Here is a 12,866-nt window from a genome sequence, read left to right as displayed (position 1 = left end):
ACTCATGTCTATATTTGCTTTCTACAATGCTTCCCATAGTTGTTTTGTAAGATACGCCTTTCTTAAGTCAACATACAACAAATGTATTTCCTGGTTAACGGCAGCTTTTTCTTTAATAGTCTGTGTAAGGCAGAATAGATGGTCAATAGTTGATCTACCTGCACTAAATCCCGCCTGTTCTTCGGCTTCTATATCTTTGTATTTATTTTATATTCTACCTCACTTTTCCGTATATTCTACGGACTGAGTTTGTCACTGGAATGCCTTTGTAGTTGTCTAACTAACAGGTACTAATAAAATACTTTCACATTCCTGTCTCTATCTCGCATATATATATATATATATATATATATATATATATATATATATATATATATATATATATATATATATATATATATATATATAAGTATATATTAATATCTCTTTTTTAATATAAAATCGTACCAATTATTAATTATACACATATTAGTATTATTATATATTTTATAACTAAGTAAAGCTAAATTATTAAACAATTTTATCTACTTTTTTTGTACAAAAGTTACAATGTCGAATTACTGAAAAAGTCCAAAGAGGGCGCTTACACCTTTGACATCTAAATGCCAATGTCTCGAAATCGAATATTTTGCCTGAAACATGTTCAGTTATTAGACGAGGTGTTTCAATATTACTATCATCCAAAATCATGGCTGCACAGCAATTGCAACAGAATCGTTCGTTATTCACATAATAAATAAATTGTGTTAGACAAACCATTCCAAAAGCATATTCGTTTAGAAACTGAATAGGCTTAATGTCTTCAATACGTTTTACTTTCGTATCCACATCATTTTCTATATCTTGGTCAATAAAATCCCCCATTGTTTTTTATAATTTGTTTTTTAAGCTCACTTACATAATTTATGTTAATAACGTTTAAAATATCGTCCGGAATCACAAAAACTTTTTTTCCTTCACTAGTTTGAACTCCTATCTTAGTAAAATCAGTATCCTTTACTATCCAGAATATATGGTTAGCTGTTAACTCTTGTAGTGATGGTGGTGAAATTAATCCGTTAACTAATGTAGGTGTCACACATCTAAAACTCATGACTGCTTGCAATATTGTGTTTAAATACATTATATACCACCTTTTTAGAAATCCAAGATCATCTGCAGTCATAAATAATGGGCTCAGGTGTCATTCAATTGCATAAAACTGCACGATGCCTCATTAAATATTGCAGCTGTCCACATCTGTGTCGCACAACGGCGAGCTGGCTCATTAAATATAACAGCTGTCACACATCTGTTTCGCACAACTGCGAGCTGGTTCATTAAATGTCACAGCTGTCCCACATTAACTTCTTACTAATTAACACGCGAGTGTAACGGTAGGTAGGGGTATTTAAGAGGTAAACATTTATTGGATATGATCAGTTTTGTTTTTAACCTTAAAAATGAATCAATGTGCGTGTGGTAAAACGTTCATTCGCTAATACAATTTACGGCGTCATGTAACTGTATGCCAAAACACTCAATCAAGTGCGCATTTGTGTGAGAAGTGCGGAAAGACTTTTACACGAAATGGAGATTTACAAAGACATCAAGTTAGTTCGTGTGATGCCGCTTGCCCGGTTCCTAGAAAGAGACTAAGACCAATAGGTATTGAAGTGCTCGAAAGTGGTGTTACTAAACTGACACATGCATTTAAAAATAGAATAGCCTTATACCGGTTTATGAGTAAATCTAACAAAATCAACTATTCCGGTTTTATGAATGAGATTAAACCAAAAGTAACTCGAATTCTCAATGAATATCTTCATCAACACACGGCTCTTAAAGTTAACTGTGAACTGTTTGCGATGTTTTACAAACCTGAGAATGAGATTTCAGATATTAAGTCAATGAATACATCTAATAAAATCTTCACTTATCCGACGAGTAGTGACATATCCGACATGTATAATAACTTTGCTGAAGCGATATTAACACAGGCATCGGAGTTCCAGGAGAAAGATTCCAACTGGACACTTCAGGAAATTCTATTCCTAGATGTCAACATTAACAAATTCAGTACCATTTCTGCGTCATCATATATTAATCTTCCATCACAGATTAAAAGGAAAAGTGCAATTTTAAATATTCAAAACAAAGATAGCATGTGTTTTGCTTATTGTGTGATGGCTGCTATATTTCCTGCTAATGGTGATCCAACAAATCCAGAGTCATATCCTCCATGTGACACACTTCTAAATTTTGATGGTATCGGGTTCCCGGTTAAGTTAAAGGGCATCAACAAGTTCGAGATATTAAAACAATATATCAGTTACCGTTTATGGTCTTCAATCATATTTAAAGAAAACAAAATGCAGTATGAAGTTGTAGAACCACTTCACTATACTCAACAACATAAACCTACACATGTTAATCTTTTATTAATAAGTGACAATAATCAGAGTCACTACTGTCTGATAACAGACTTGTATCGCTTGGTAAAAACTCAAAAGGCAACATATGAAGGAAAACAATATTTCTGTGATGGGTGTCTTCAAATTTTTTCAACCTTTGAAAAGCTGAAAAATCACCAAGAAAATGATTGCTTACACATCTCTACAATACTTCCAACTAATGAACTGAGAATTAATAAGTGTGGTGAAAGTCTTCCATCCAATATTCTAAAATTCATCAATATTGAAAAGACAAGTGAACACCCGTTTGTAATTTATGCTGACTTTGAGTCGATTCTTAAACCGATCCCCCATTGTGAGCCATCAGATGGTCAGTCCTACACAATCAAAGTCGCAGAACACCAGCCTTATTCATTTGCATTTTATCTCAAGTGCAGTTATGATGATAGCTTATCAAGATTGGAATCATATCAGGGTGAGGACGCTGCTAAAGTGTTTGTTCAAAAGTTAGATGTTTTAGTTCATGAACTATACCAGAAGCATCTGAAACATATCAAACCAATGGTGCCTTTGACTAGTGAAGAAAACCAGAATTTCCTGAATGCTACCGAATGTTCTATCTGTCAAAAACCATTATTATTTTCCAGAGTCAGGGATCATGATCACATTACCGGATTATTCAGAGGCGCGTCACACAACTCCTGTAACTTAAATTTCAAGGTACCTAATTTTATTCCAATTTTTTTTCATAAGTTGACAAATTACGATTGCCACATGTTTATTAAGGAATTAACAACTAATGGGGAGTATGTATCAGCTATTGCGCAAACAAAAGAAAAGTATATTACATTTTCAAAATCTATTCTAGTACACAAGAGTGATGATTCAAAAAAACATAATGTTTATTTAAAATTAAAGTTTGTAGATTCATTTAGATTTTTAGCAAAGTCTTTAGATACATTAAGCCAAACATTAGAGTCTAGTCAATGCAATGAAATAAGGAAATATTTCCCAGGTGAAAAAGAGTTTAGTTTAATGCGCCGTAAAAGTATATTCCCGTACACATATATCGATAATTACATAAAAGTAGAAGAGAGGCATCTACCATCTAAAGAAAAATTTTATGATCATTTAAGGGGAGAACATATTACTGCAGAAGATTATGAAAGAGCCCAGGAGGTATGGGAATATTTTAACTGTCAATCTGTGGGAGAATATGGAATGCTATATTTAAAATCAGATGTGCTGTTACTAGCAGATATCTTTGAAAATTTTAGGAAGATATGTCTCAAAGAATACAGACTTGATCCTGCACAATATATTACAGCTCCATCTCTAACCTGGGACGCCATGTTAAAATATACCGATATTGAGCTACAACTTCTAACGGATGTTGATATGGTACACTTCTTTAAAAAAGGGATCAGAGGAGGTGTGGCTACCTGTACAAAACGAATGGGTATTGCAAACAACAGATTTTTAAGTAATTTCGATCCAACAAAACCGGAAACATACATAATGTATTTAGATGCCAATAATCTCTACGGCGCCGCCATGAGCCAACCTCTTCCTTGGGGAAATTTTAGATGGTTAAATGAACAAGAAATTGACCAATTTAATGTTTTTAATATTGACGATGATGGTCAAAAGGGGTATGTGTTGGAAGTGGACTTGCATTATCCACCCAATATGCATGATCAACATAACGACCTACCATTTTGCCCCGAGTCAATAGTACCACCTAAAAGTAAATACAAAAAACTGATTCCTAATTTATACGATAAAAAAAAATATGTAATACATTATAGAAATTTAAAACAATGTATACAGTACGGATTAAAGTTAGAAAATGTGCATAGAATATTAGAATTCTCCCAATCAATGTGGTTAAAAAAATATATTGATCTGAATACTTTTCTCCGCAACAAGGCCAAAAATGAATTTGAGCGTGATCTTTTTAAGCTTCTTGTCAATGCCATATTCGGTAAAAGTTTAGAAGCAGTGGATAAAAGAAAGGATATTCGTCTTCTTTCACAGTATGAAAATAGCAAAGGAAGGGTTGGAGCAAAATCTTTAATTGCCAAACCAGAATTTAACTCATTATCAATATTCAGCGAAAATTTAGTTGCAATTCATTTAAATAAAACCAAAATTATTTACGATAAACCTTTATATATTGGTTTTTCTATTCTGGATATATCTAAGACATTCATATATAATTTCTTCTACGGGTATATTAAAAACAAGTACCGCAATAATGCTAATCTTCTGTATACAGATACTGATTCGCTCATTCTAGAAGTACAAACACCAAACTTTTATGATGATATGAACAAAAACCTACGTTACTTTGATACATCTAATTATTCGGAAAATAATCAACATGGGGTAGAGAAGACAAAGTCTATTCTTGGAAAGATGAAAATTAAATTTCCAAACACCACCATTAAAGCATTCTACGGTATGGCAGCTAAAGCTTATTGTATTGATGCTGATACAATTGTGAAAAAAGCGAAAGGTGTTTCCAGGCATGTTGTTAAAAACCAACTACATTTAAATGATTACGTAAGAGTTATTCAAAATAAAGAAACCATCTTTAGAAAAATGTATTTCTTTAGGTCGGAAATGCATACTGTTTATACCGAACTGCGAAATAAGGTATCACTAACATTCCGTGACGATAAAAGATATGTTATTCCTGGTGATGTCTCTACTTTGGCTTGGGGCCATTTATTAATTAGTCAACATGAAGGTAATGTAGATAACCTCTTATTTTTCGCGAATGAGATGATAGATACTCCTACATTAGATGACTTAGATAATATCCCCAATGAAAAATTGTTCCAAGTTGCAGCTTTCCATTATAATTCCTACTTATAAATAGTTTTTTTGTGATTATATTTAAGGATTAAGCATATGTACATTTTTTATGTATTAATAAAACACTTGTATATTAACATATTTTTTTATTTAAAACTTTAAACAATTCTATTAATAGAGAAACTAATGAGAAAGTTGAACATATAGCTATATAATAAAATATTGGAGATAAGACTGTATAATTTTTAGGTATTTCATTATAAAGTTCTAACCACCCGGAATCTGTGATTTTTTCACTAAAATGTCTAAAACGCATATTATATTTAGTACTGTTCAAAGGTATTTCAGCTTGTAAAGTTGGTAAAAAATTGTTTTCCGGATATGACTTCATTCTAGTCCATTTCGACGGCCACGTATCATTTAGTGCACCATTACTGTCAAAACATATAAAAGTTTCTTTGACATTGATTGGTCCTTGAATTAAGAGCAAATTTCCCACAATTGCTAGTAAAACAATAAAGTTTATTGAAGCCATCACAATAATCTCTACCAAGGTTTTAGCATCTATTTATAGTAAACCTAACTTTGGACGTGGGGAGTCCCACATATGTGGTGGAGATTCCATTAATCCATCACGATGACATATGCTTCGATGAGATAATCCCATAGGTCTAGTCTCACTACAAAATGCACAAAATTCAAATACCAATTTCCACCCTTTAAATATTAAGTTTCTTGGAATAAGTCTAGTGCCAGACATTTTACCACAAATAAGACAAATCTTTTGTTGTACAATATAAAAAGGAGGTCTCGAAAATGTTTTCCACTCGTCATCACTATAGTTAAATATATCATCCAAATTATTCCAATATTTATATGGTATGTTCCCCTCGTTTATTATATTTGAACACATAATTAAAAGTATGCAAATTAGTTTGAGTGGGAAACTCTCAACAAACTGGATTTAACAAGTTTCAACAGGAATGACTCAACGACTGCGAGCTAACAGACCTTACCCGGCATTGTCAATATATTATTAGGAGTGGGGGCCAATGAACAATACACCTGCAACCGGTGACAATGAGAGTAGGGAGGATATAAGAGTAAAAAACCGTTGTTAATGTGTACAGTATGCACTCAAGAAGGTTTTGTGAGCAGTTTAGTCGAAATATTGCAAAATTAAAACGTGATATTCTATTTTACCAAAGTACAAAATATATTACTTATCACGGAATTGGAATATTTTAGTCTAGTCTCAATCCAGTTGTCATTTGTGTAAACTTGCACTTCAAAATATAATTTGTAACATGTAATAGTTATTGAATAAAGTACTATTTTTTTAATAAGGTTTTTTATTAATAAAACAAAATGTAAAAAAAAATTTATTTCATTATAAAAGTATCATAAAGTTGAAATACATTACTTAAAGCACAAACACTCCCACTGTTTGAATGATATGGACATCTTGGCTCCATTTTCTGCAGAGCTGGTTGTTCATCAAACTCCAAAACTGGGGATAGACTATACTTTTTGATATACTGTGACTTTTCTCGCCCCTTAACATAAACCGCATTAACGTCTCTTGTCAAATGTTGGATAATATTATGGAACTGGTGTACTGGTGTAAATTCATGATTCCAGTTCAATCCATGATGGTTATTCATTAACCAAACAGCTTGATTATAATATTCAGAACCCAATAATCGTATCGGATATGGTGGTTTAAAAAAAATGACTAATTTTTTGACCATTATAACTTGCAAACTCTTTCACGATAAACTTATTTTTTTCGGTAATAAAACCTTGGACATCTACTACTAAGCACATGATTAAAGACTAAGTGTGTATACTGCATAGTTTGTATTTTTAAAAGAATTTTCAGTCATGCGCATAAGAGAGTTTCGCATATAATGCCATAATTAGCACCTGACCTTTATACATTATACATCTGTCCTCATACGGGAAGTCTCTCATTAGATACAATTTTACAACTCATGTACCTGCTCTTTGCATACAGCTGCTCCCTATTTAAAATGTGCTCCCTAATATGCAGGTGCTCATTAATTTGCATACAGGTGCTCCCTAATTTGCATTCACCTGTCTTGTATAATATAAATATTTTACAATTGTTTCACAATTTTTGTTAGAGGGTTATATGTGAATTCTTTCTCGTGAAGTATTAGACAATAGGCTGAGATATCAGAGGTTGTTGGTTCATCTGTCTCAAATTCTATACGAAGCACAACACATCCGGATTGAATTACTTCTTTTTGACGAGAGCAGTCAATGTGTACAATGTGTGGAGCAATTGTTTTAAAATCAATTGGATTAAATATGGGTTGGTTTAAGGTCATGTGATAATAACTCTCCTGGAAATTGGCAAACATTTCATATAGTTTGGCAAATCTATTAGTCTTAAAATCTAGTTGAAGATCATTATAGGGATACCTTTCAGAATTTGTTAACACTTTAATATTCTTTAAAGTGCAATCATCAAATTTACTCATATCTTTTGTTAATTTTGATTTTCTGTTATTTTGAAAAGCAACAACAATGTGTCGTGGAGTCTCTATTTTGGTACTAGTCCGCACTGACCATGTGTGACGTGTAGAGTTATTTAGGGCTGGATATTCAATCATTTGCCAACTTCGAAATTTAATAGGTAGATCTTGGTTTGTATGTGAAATTTTGTTTAGTCGCAACTGTTCTCGAATACTAGGAGTTACATGTGGTACTTCCCAATATAATTTAGTAATGTCAATTTTCGGACGCTCAGTCTCATCTTCGCTTACTACTGCATCAATATCATCATTTGATCGAAGAAGTATCAATTCTTGTTTCATGTTCATAATAATTTTTCTAAAATCTTCAAAGAATCCGGATAATAATCTCAAAGGTATACACACAATAAAGTTTCCATTTGAATCCACCAAAACATTGTTTTTAGGGACTTCACTATTATTTTCCATTCTACTCATTTTTGGAGATCAACCAGCATTTTCCAATAGCAAGCTTTGATTTTCGTTAAGGCTAAGATAGTTTTTAATACTTGATACTAACCCTACATCACGTACTGAGTCAATTATTACCCCATTTAATTCAAAACGTAGTTCACGAAACAAGTAAGCTATACTATTATTAATAAATTTTATTTTGGTTGGTGTTTTATTGTCATGTGTGGCTAATTTGCCCTCAATATATAGATAACTATTTGCTGGAAACGTCAAACTATCCAAATCTTGTACTGCGATACGGACTTCATCGTTGTATCCCAATTTTCCAGGAATGTAGGGTTGATATCCTTTTAAGGTAATATCCTTTAGATATTACTAAAGGTGATATACTTTTTTATGATTTTGGTAGAGATGGAGTTATTTTTTTAGAAGGTAATCTCTTTATATATGTTTTTGGTCCGCGAGAAAAAACTAGAACCATTATGTTTGTTTCCTAAGATGAAGGTTTACTGTTACTTCATCTCCTCCAAAATCAACAAGTTTACCTGCTTGGTTGATAATTTTTACTGTAAGGTTAGAGATTGTTTTAATACTCACTGGATAATACAAAATATTTTGGGGTACCTAAACTATTTTATACCCAGTTGGTACGGTTGGGAAGAACTGATGGATAATGTGAACTGGATTTCCGTTTAAATAGGATCCTGACGCTATGTTATAGTCAATACATAATGCGTTTGCACCCCAAATCTCCACTGGATTGTCTGAGATATGTATCTAGTTTGCTGCTAACAGCCCTGATTTAAATCCAAATAATTTCGCAATAGAATTCGCGGGAAGAAATGAAATTTCTCTATTACTATTAATTATGACTTTGGAGGTTGATAACTGTGGAGTAATTTCTATAGTCGCGTCACTATCTCTCTTTTTCATGTTTTCTTTTATAAGTTTTGTAATATCATCTAATTCATAAGACCCCTTTGGTAATTTATAGGTATAAGTAACATTTCGTATATTCCAGAGGAAAAGGTTATTGTTTTCATCGAGATTTGGAATACTATTAAAACTATAAAAACTGGTTAGCCCAATTTCGTAATCAAATTCATCTTCAAGGTAAATCGGAGGATTAAAACTATAACTCAGATTTGAAGCGTTCCCAGTAAGCGTAAAGTTGAAAGACATTGTTTTAAAACGTAAAAAATCAATGTTTGCTATTTATAGTAGTTGTATAGAAAATCCAAGGAGTAATGACCACATCTGTATGAATCGTTTTGAATTTTATCATAATTGTAATATATTTTTACATCGCCGTTACTTAAAAAATACTTTATTACGCTTTTTGGAGGGGGTAAGTCTCCATAGGAATCAAAGTAAATTACGTTAGACTTAGATTTTGCGTAAGCTACCCAGTGGGTTCCGACTCCTCGATCAGAATCTAAATTTATAACACCACACTCGTTTTTATAAATTTATTTTGGCATTTCATGAATACCCCACGAAAAGTTGGTAGTACTTTACCATGCTTTATTATATCACTACTTGTTAAAGCATGATGAGGAAGCTTTAGTTTTTTGAATAGGGTTTCAAGTATAATCCATAGCCTTTATAAGGTCTTAGATATAATCCTTTGCCTTTCTGTTCCATGGCTAGATTATGGCGTTTTTGTTCTTCAAGACTAATTCGATTAGCTTTTGCATCTCCAATAGTCTTGTAAATAGTAGTACCAAGGCCCCCAACAGCAGATAAAGCACTGATCAGGGGGAGAAGGAGGGGGAGGAATCCACCTTTCTTTGGTGTTTTAATGATCCTTTTTTTCTTATTTATTTTTTTACGAAGAGAACCACCTTTTTTGCGTCTAAGACCCATTCCCAACTTACGTTTTCCTTTCATAGCTGTTGTAACAAACCAAGCAGCTGCCTTCTGTCCAAACGGTGTCTCTTTAGATTTTATAATCCCAAGCTTTGTTGTCTAAAATCTGATCCGCCTTGTGTCTGGTTGATAAATCACTATTTGTAGAGTATGCAATATCGTGTTGCTTACAAGCCTCGTCTAGTTTATTGATTCCCTTATCTCCCCGCTCTAATCTTTGTTGTAAACGAGTTCCTGGTCCACAATATGAATATCCTGGAAGATGAAGTTTAAATGGAAGCTTATTTATAAGTCTGTTTAATAATCCACGCTTTTTTCTTTTTATACGTCCTTGAATCTTTTTTTTTTCATGGTGTCTCTTATATATATAGTAGTTGTGCTATATATACCCCAAAGTTTTAAAAACATTTTATTAATGAAGATTGAAAAGCAGAAACTCTCTCTTCCTATTTCTAACCACGATGAGGTTACAGAGGAACATCATGTAAAACATGGCTATCTTTTTGGTGGCAACAGAAGGTTTTTAGTTGTTGGGCCAAGTTGTTGTGGCAAGACTAACGTATTATTGTCTTTAATTGAACATCCAAATGGTCTTAGATTTGAGAATATATATTTATATTCCAAGTCGTTGTATCAACCAAAGTATGTGTATTTGCGGAACTTGATTGAGCCAATAAATGAAATTGGGTATGAAGAATATAATGATTCCATTAATGTACCATCTCCTGATGATATTAAAGAGAATTCAGTAGTTATTTTTGACGACATTCCATCATGTGATCAAAAAATTATACAAAATTATTTTTGTTACGGGAGGCATAAACACATAGATTGTTATATAGACATGACTTTCCAACAATTTAAAGATTTGTGCTCATTCTGCTGGAAAGATAAGCATGAACTTCTTGTCATTGATAAAGACTCCCCAAAATCTAATGGGCGATATCGGTATGGGTTCGATAAGTATATAAGGCTGTAGGCTCATGTTCATAGTACACAATGGATCCTAAAGTTACGCGAAAACTGCTTTTATCACGACAAGCGTTGAAAAAAAAGTATCGTAGTTTAAAACATGACATAGCTCAGTCTCAGTCTGCTTTAGAAAAAAATTATAAACCTATTACTCAACCACTTAATGAACTTTTACATAAACTGGAAACCGTTCCGTCTATTAAACAAGAACCACAATATTCTTTTGATAAACCAATCAAGTTGAGTACACCAAAAGACTACAAAATGCGAAAATCCAATTATCGCTTAGCATTTTCTTCTCCAAATACGAGTGTACTTCCTGGAGGATCAAAAACACCTACTAACTTTGGAAATGAATCTATTATTCCAAAGGAAAGCACCGCACAACCAGAAGAAACTTTTCAATCAGAAGGACAAACTAATACCACAGATGAGGATATTAATCGGTATTTTGAGGATACGCTTAGAGAATTTAATCAAATGATTACAAATCCAGATATAATGAATCAATTTTATGAGAATTATACATCACCCTTACCAAAGAAATATATTAAAGCTAACATTGAAGACACAAAAGGTGATTTTGACCATGATTTAGGAGTTTACCATGATTTGGAAACTGAAAAATTTTCTATTGGAAATTCCCTAATTGAGTTTGATGGTGCAGATCTTATTATCAATAATATAAAATACAAAGGAACTCCAGGGCTCTACGAGCTTTTATTTAAAACGAATCCAGTATCGTTTAAAAAAACAGATGTTAATGAATATGTTGATATTTTACGTAGAACAAATGCGATATATAGAAACAATAATCCTGACTTACCTATAAAAAGTATTCAGTCAGAAATAAAGGATAAATATAATTTTATTATTAAACCAGCTTTGGAAACGAGACCACAACCATCTAGAGTTCGTTTAAGTTCACTTCCTGGAAATTTAGCGCAGGGACCGGTTACCCGAAATTTAACTAAACATTATAAAAAAGGGGGTGGTGCACTTTTCAGAAAATATAGTGGGAAGCCATTAGAGTATAAATATTTTGATGATTTCAATGAGATAATAGATAGATTAAGGTTATTAATCGCATCACAAGCTGCGGGAAACGACGGAGTGGTAAATGAAATTATATCTATAATTGAAGAGCTTCGAGAGGGTGGTATAATACAATAATGCCTATGAATAGATTTGGAACTCATTTTTTATCCGAGCCAAAAACTTGTGATGATGACCCTTCGGTACCACTATATTTCACAGCTAATCCAGAAACTTTCTTTAGCAAATGTTTTTATCGTATAAGAGGACATGAAAATTTAAAAATTAATAAAAATTATTATATTTTGGAAAACATGGAGACCACTTTTCAATTTTCGTTTAGTTGTAAAATAGAATCCGTTTTGAAAGTACTTTATTCCGATGGTTTTGTTAAAATTAATTCTAAAACATATACATTAAATGAACTGGTTGGGGTTCAAATAAAAAAGGGAGATACAATTCAATTCAAGTTAACTAATTTACCTTTAATGATTTTAGACTTTATTTTCCAGTGTCCTTTAGAAAAAGATATATAAACACAAGAGTGTAGATATAAATATTAAAATGCCTGTAAGTAAATTTGGTAACCATTTTTTAAAATCATGTAAAGATTCAACAAAGCCGAGTAAACTATACTTTGTTTGCGACGCTTCTACATTTTACAGTAAATTCGTTTTAACACTAAGAGCAAAAAAAATTAAATTTGAATAAAGAATACTACGTTCTTGAACATGGTGGAACAGCTTATGTCTTCTCCGTTAATGGAAAAATAGAGAGCATACAACATTATGCATTTGACGCCCCAGTAATATTAAATTCTGTA

The 12,866-nt window shown here is 32.4% G+C and overlaps 2 protein-coding genes across 2 annotated transcripts; one reads left to right on the top strand and one right to left on the bottom strand.

Annotated features, from left to right (window-relative positions):
* Positions 1–1,721: 1,721 nt before the first annotated feature.
* On the top strand, positions 1,722–5,273 carry LOC140433179 (uncharacterized). The gene is made up of 2 exons (XM_072521223.1): positions 1,722–3,096; positions 3,319–5,273. The coding sequence occupies exons 1-2, from the start codon at positions 1,722–1,724 to the stop codon at positions 5,271–5,273; spliced, it is 3,330 nt and encodes a 1,109-aa protein (XP_072377324.1).
* Positions 5,274–7,333: 2,060 nt separating this feature from the next.
* LOC140433167 (uncharacterized) lies at positions 7,334–8,191 on the bottom strand. Its single transcript, XM_072521215.1, has one exon. The coding sequence runs from the start codon at positions 8,189–8,191 to the stop codon at positions 7,334–7,336; it is 858 nt and encodes a 285-aa protein (XP_072377316.1).
* Positions 8,192–12,866: the final 4,675 nt, after the last annotated feature.

This window comes from Diabrotica undecimpunctata, chromosome 1 (assembly GCF_040954645.1).
Source record: "Diabrotica undecimpunctata isolate CICGRU chromosome 1, icDiaUnde3, whole genome shotgun sequence".
NCBI lineage: Eukaryota > Metazoa > Arthropoda > Insecta > Coleoptera > Chrysomelidae > Diabrotica > Diabrotica undecimpunctata.
This window is presented reverse-complemented; position numbering and strand designations above follow the sequence as displayed.

What these genes read in the sequence shown, in the direction of transcription:
- LOC140433167 (XM_072521215.1), bottom strand. Translation starts at nt 8,191, where the DNA reads ATGAGTAGAATGGAAAATAATAGTGAAGTCCCTAAAAACAATGTTTTG.
- LOC140433179 (XM_072521223.1), top strand. Translation starts at nt 1,722, where the DNA reads ATGAGTAAATCTAACAAAATCAACTATTCCGGTTTTATGAATGAGATT. An exon ending in AGGCGCGTCACACAACTCCT is followed by an intron (nt 3,097 to 3,318) that starts GTAACTTAAATT and finishes TAAAGTTTGTAG; the next exon opens with ATTCATTTAGATTTTTAGCA.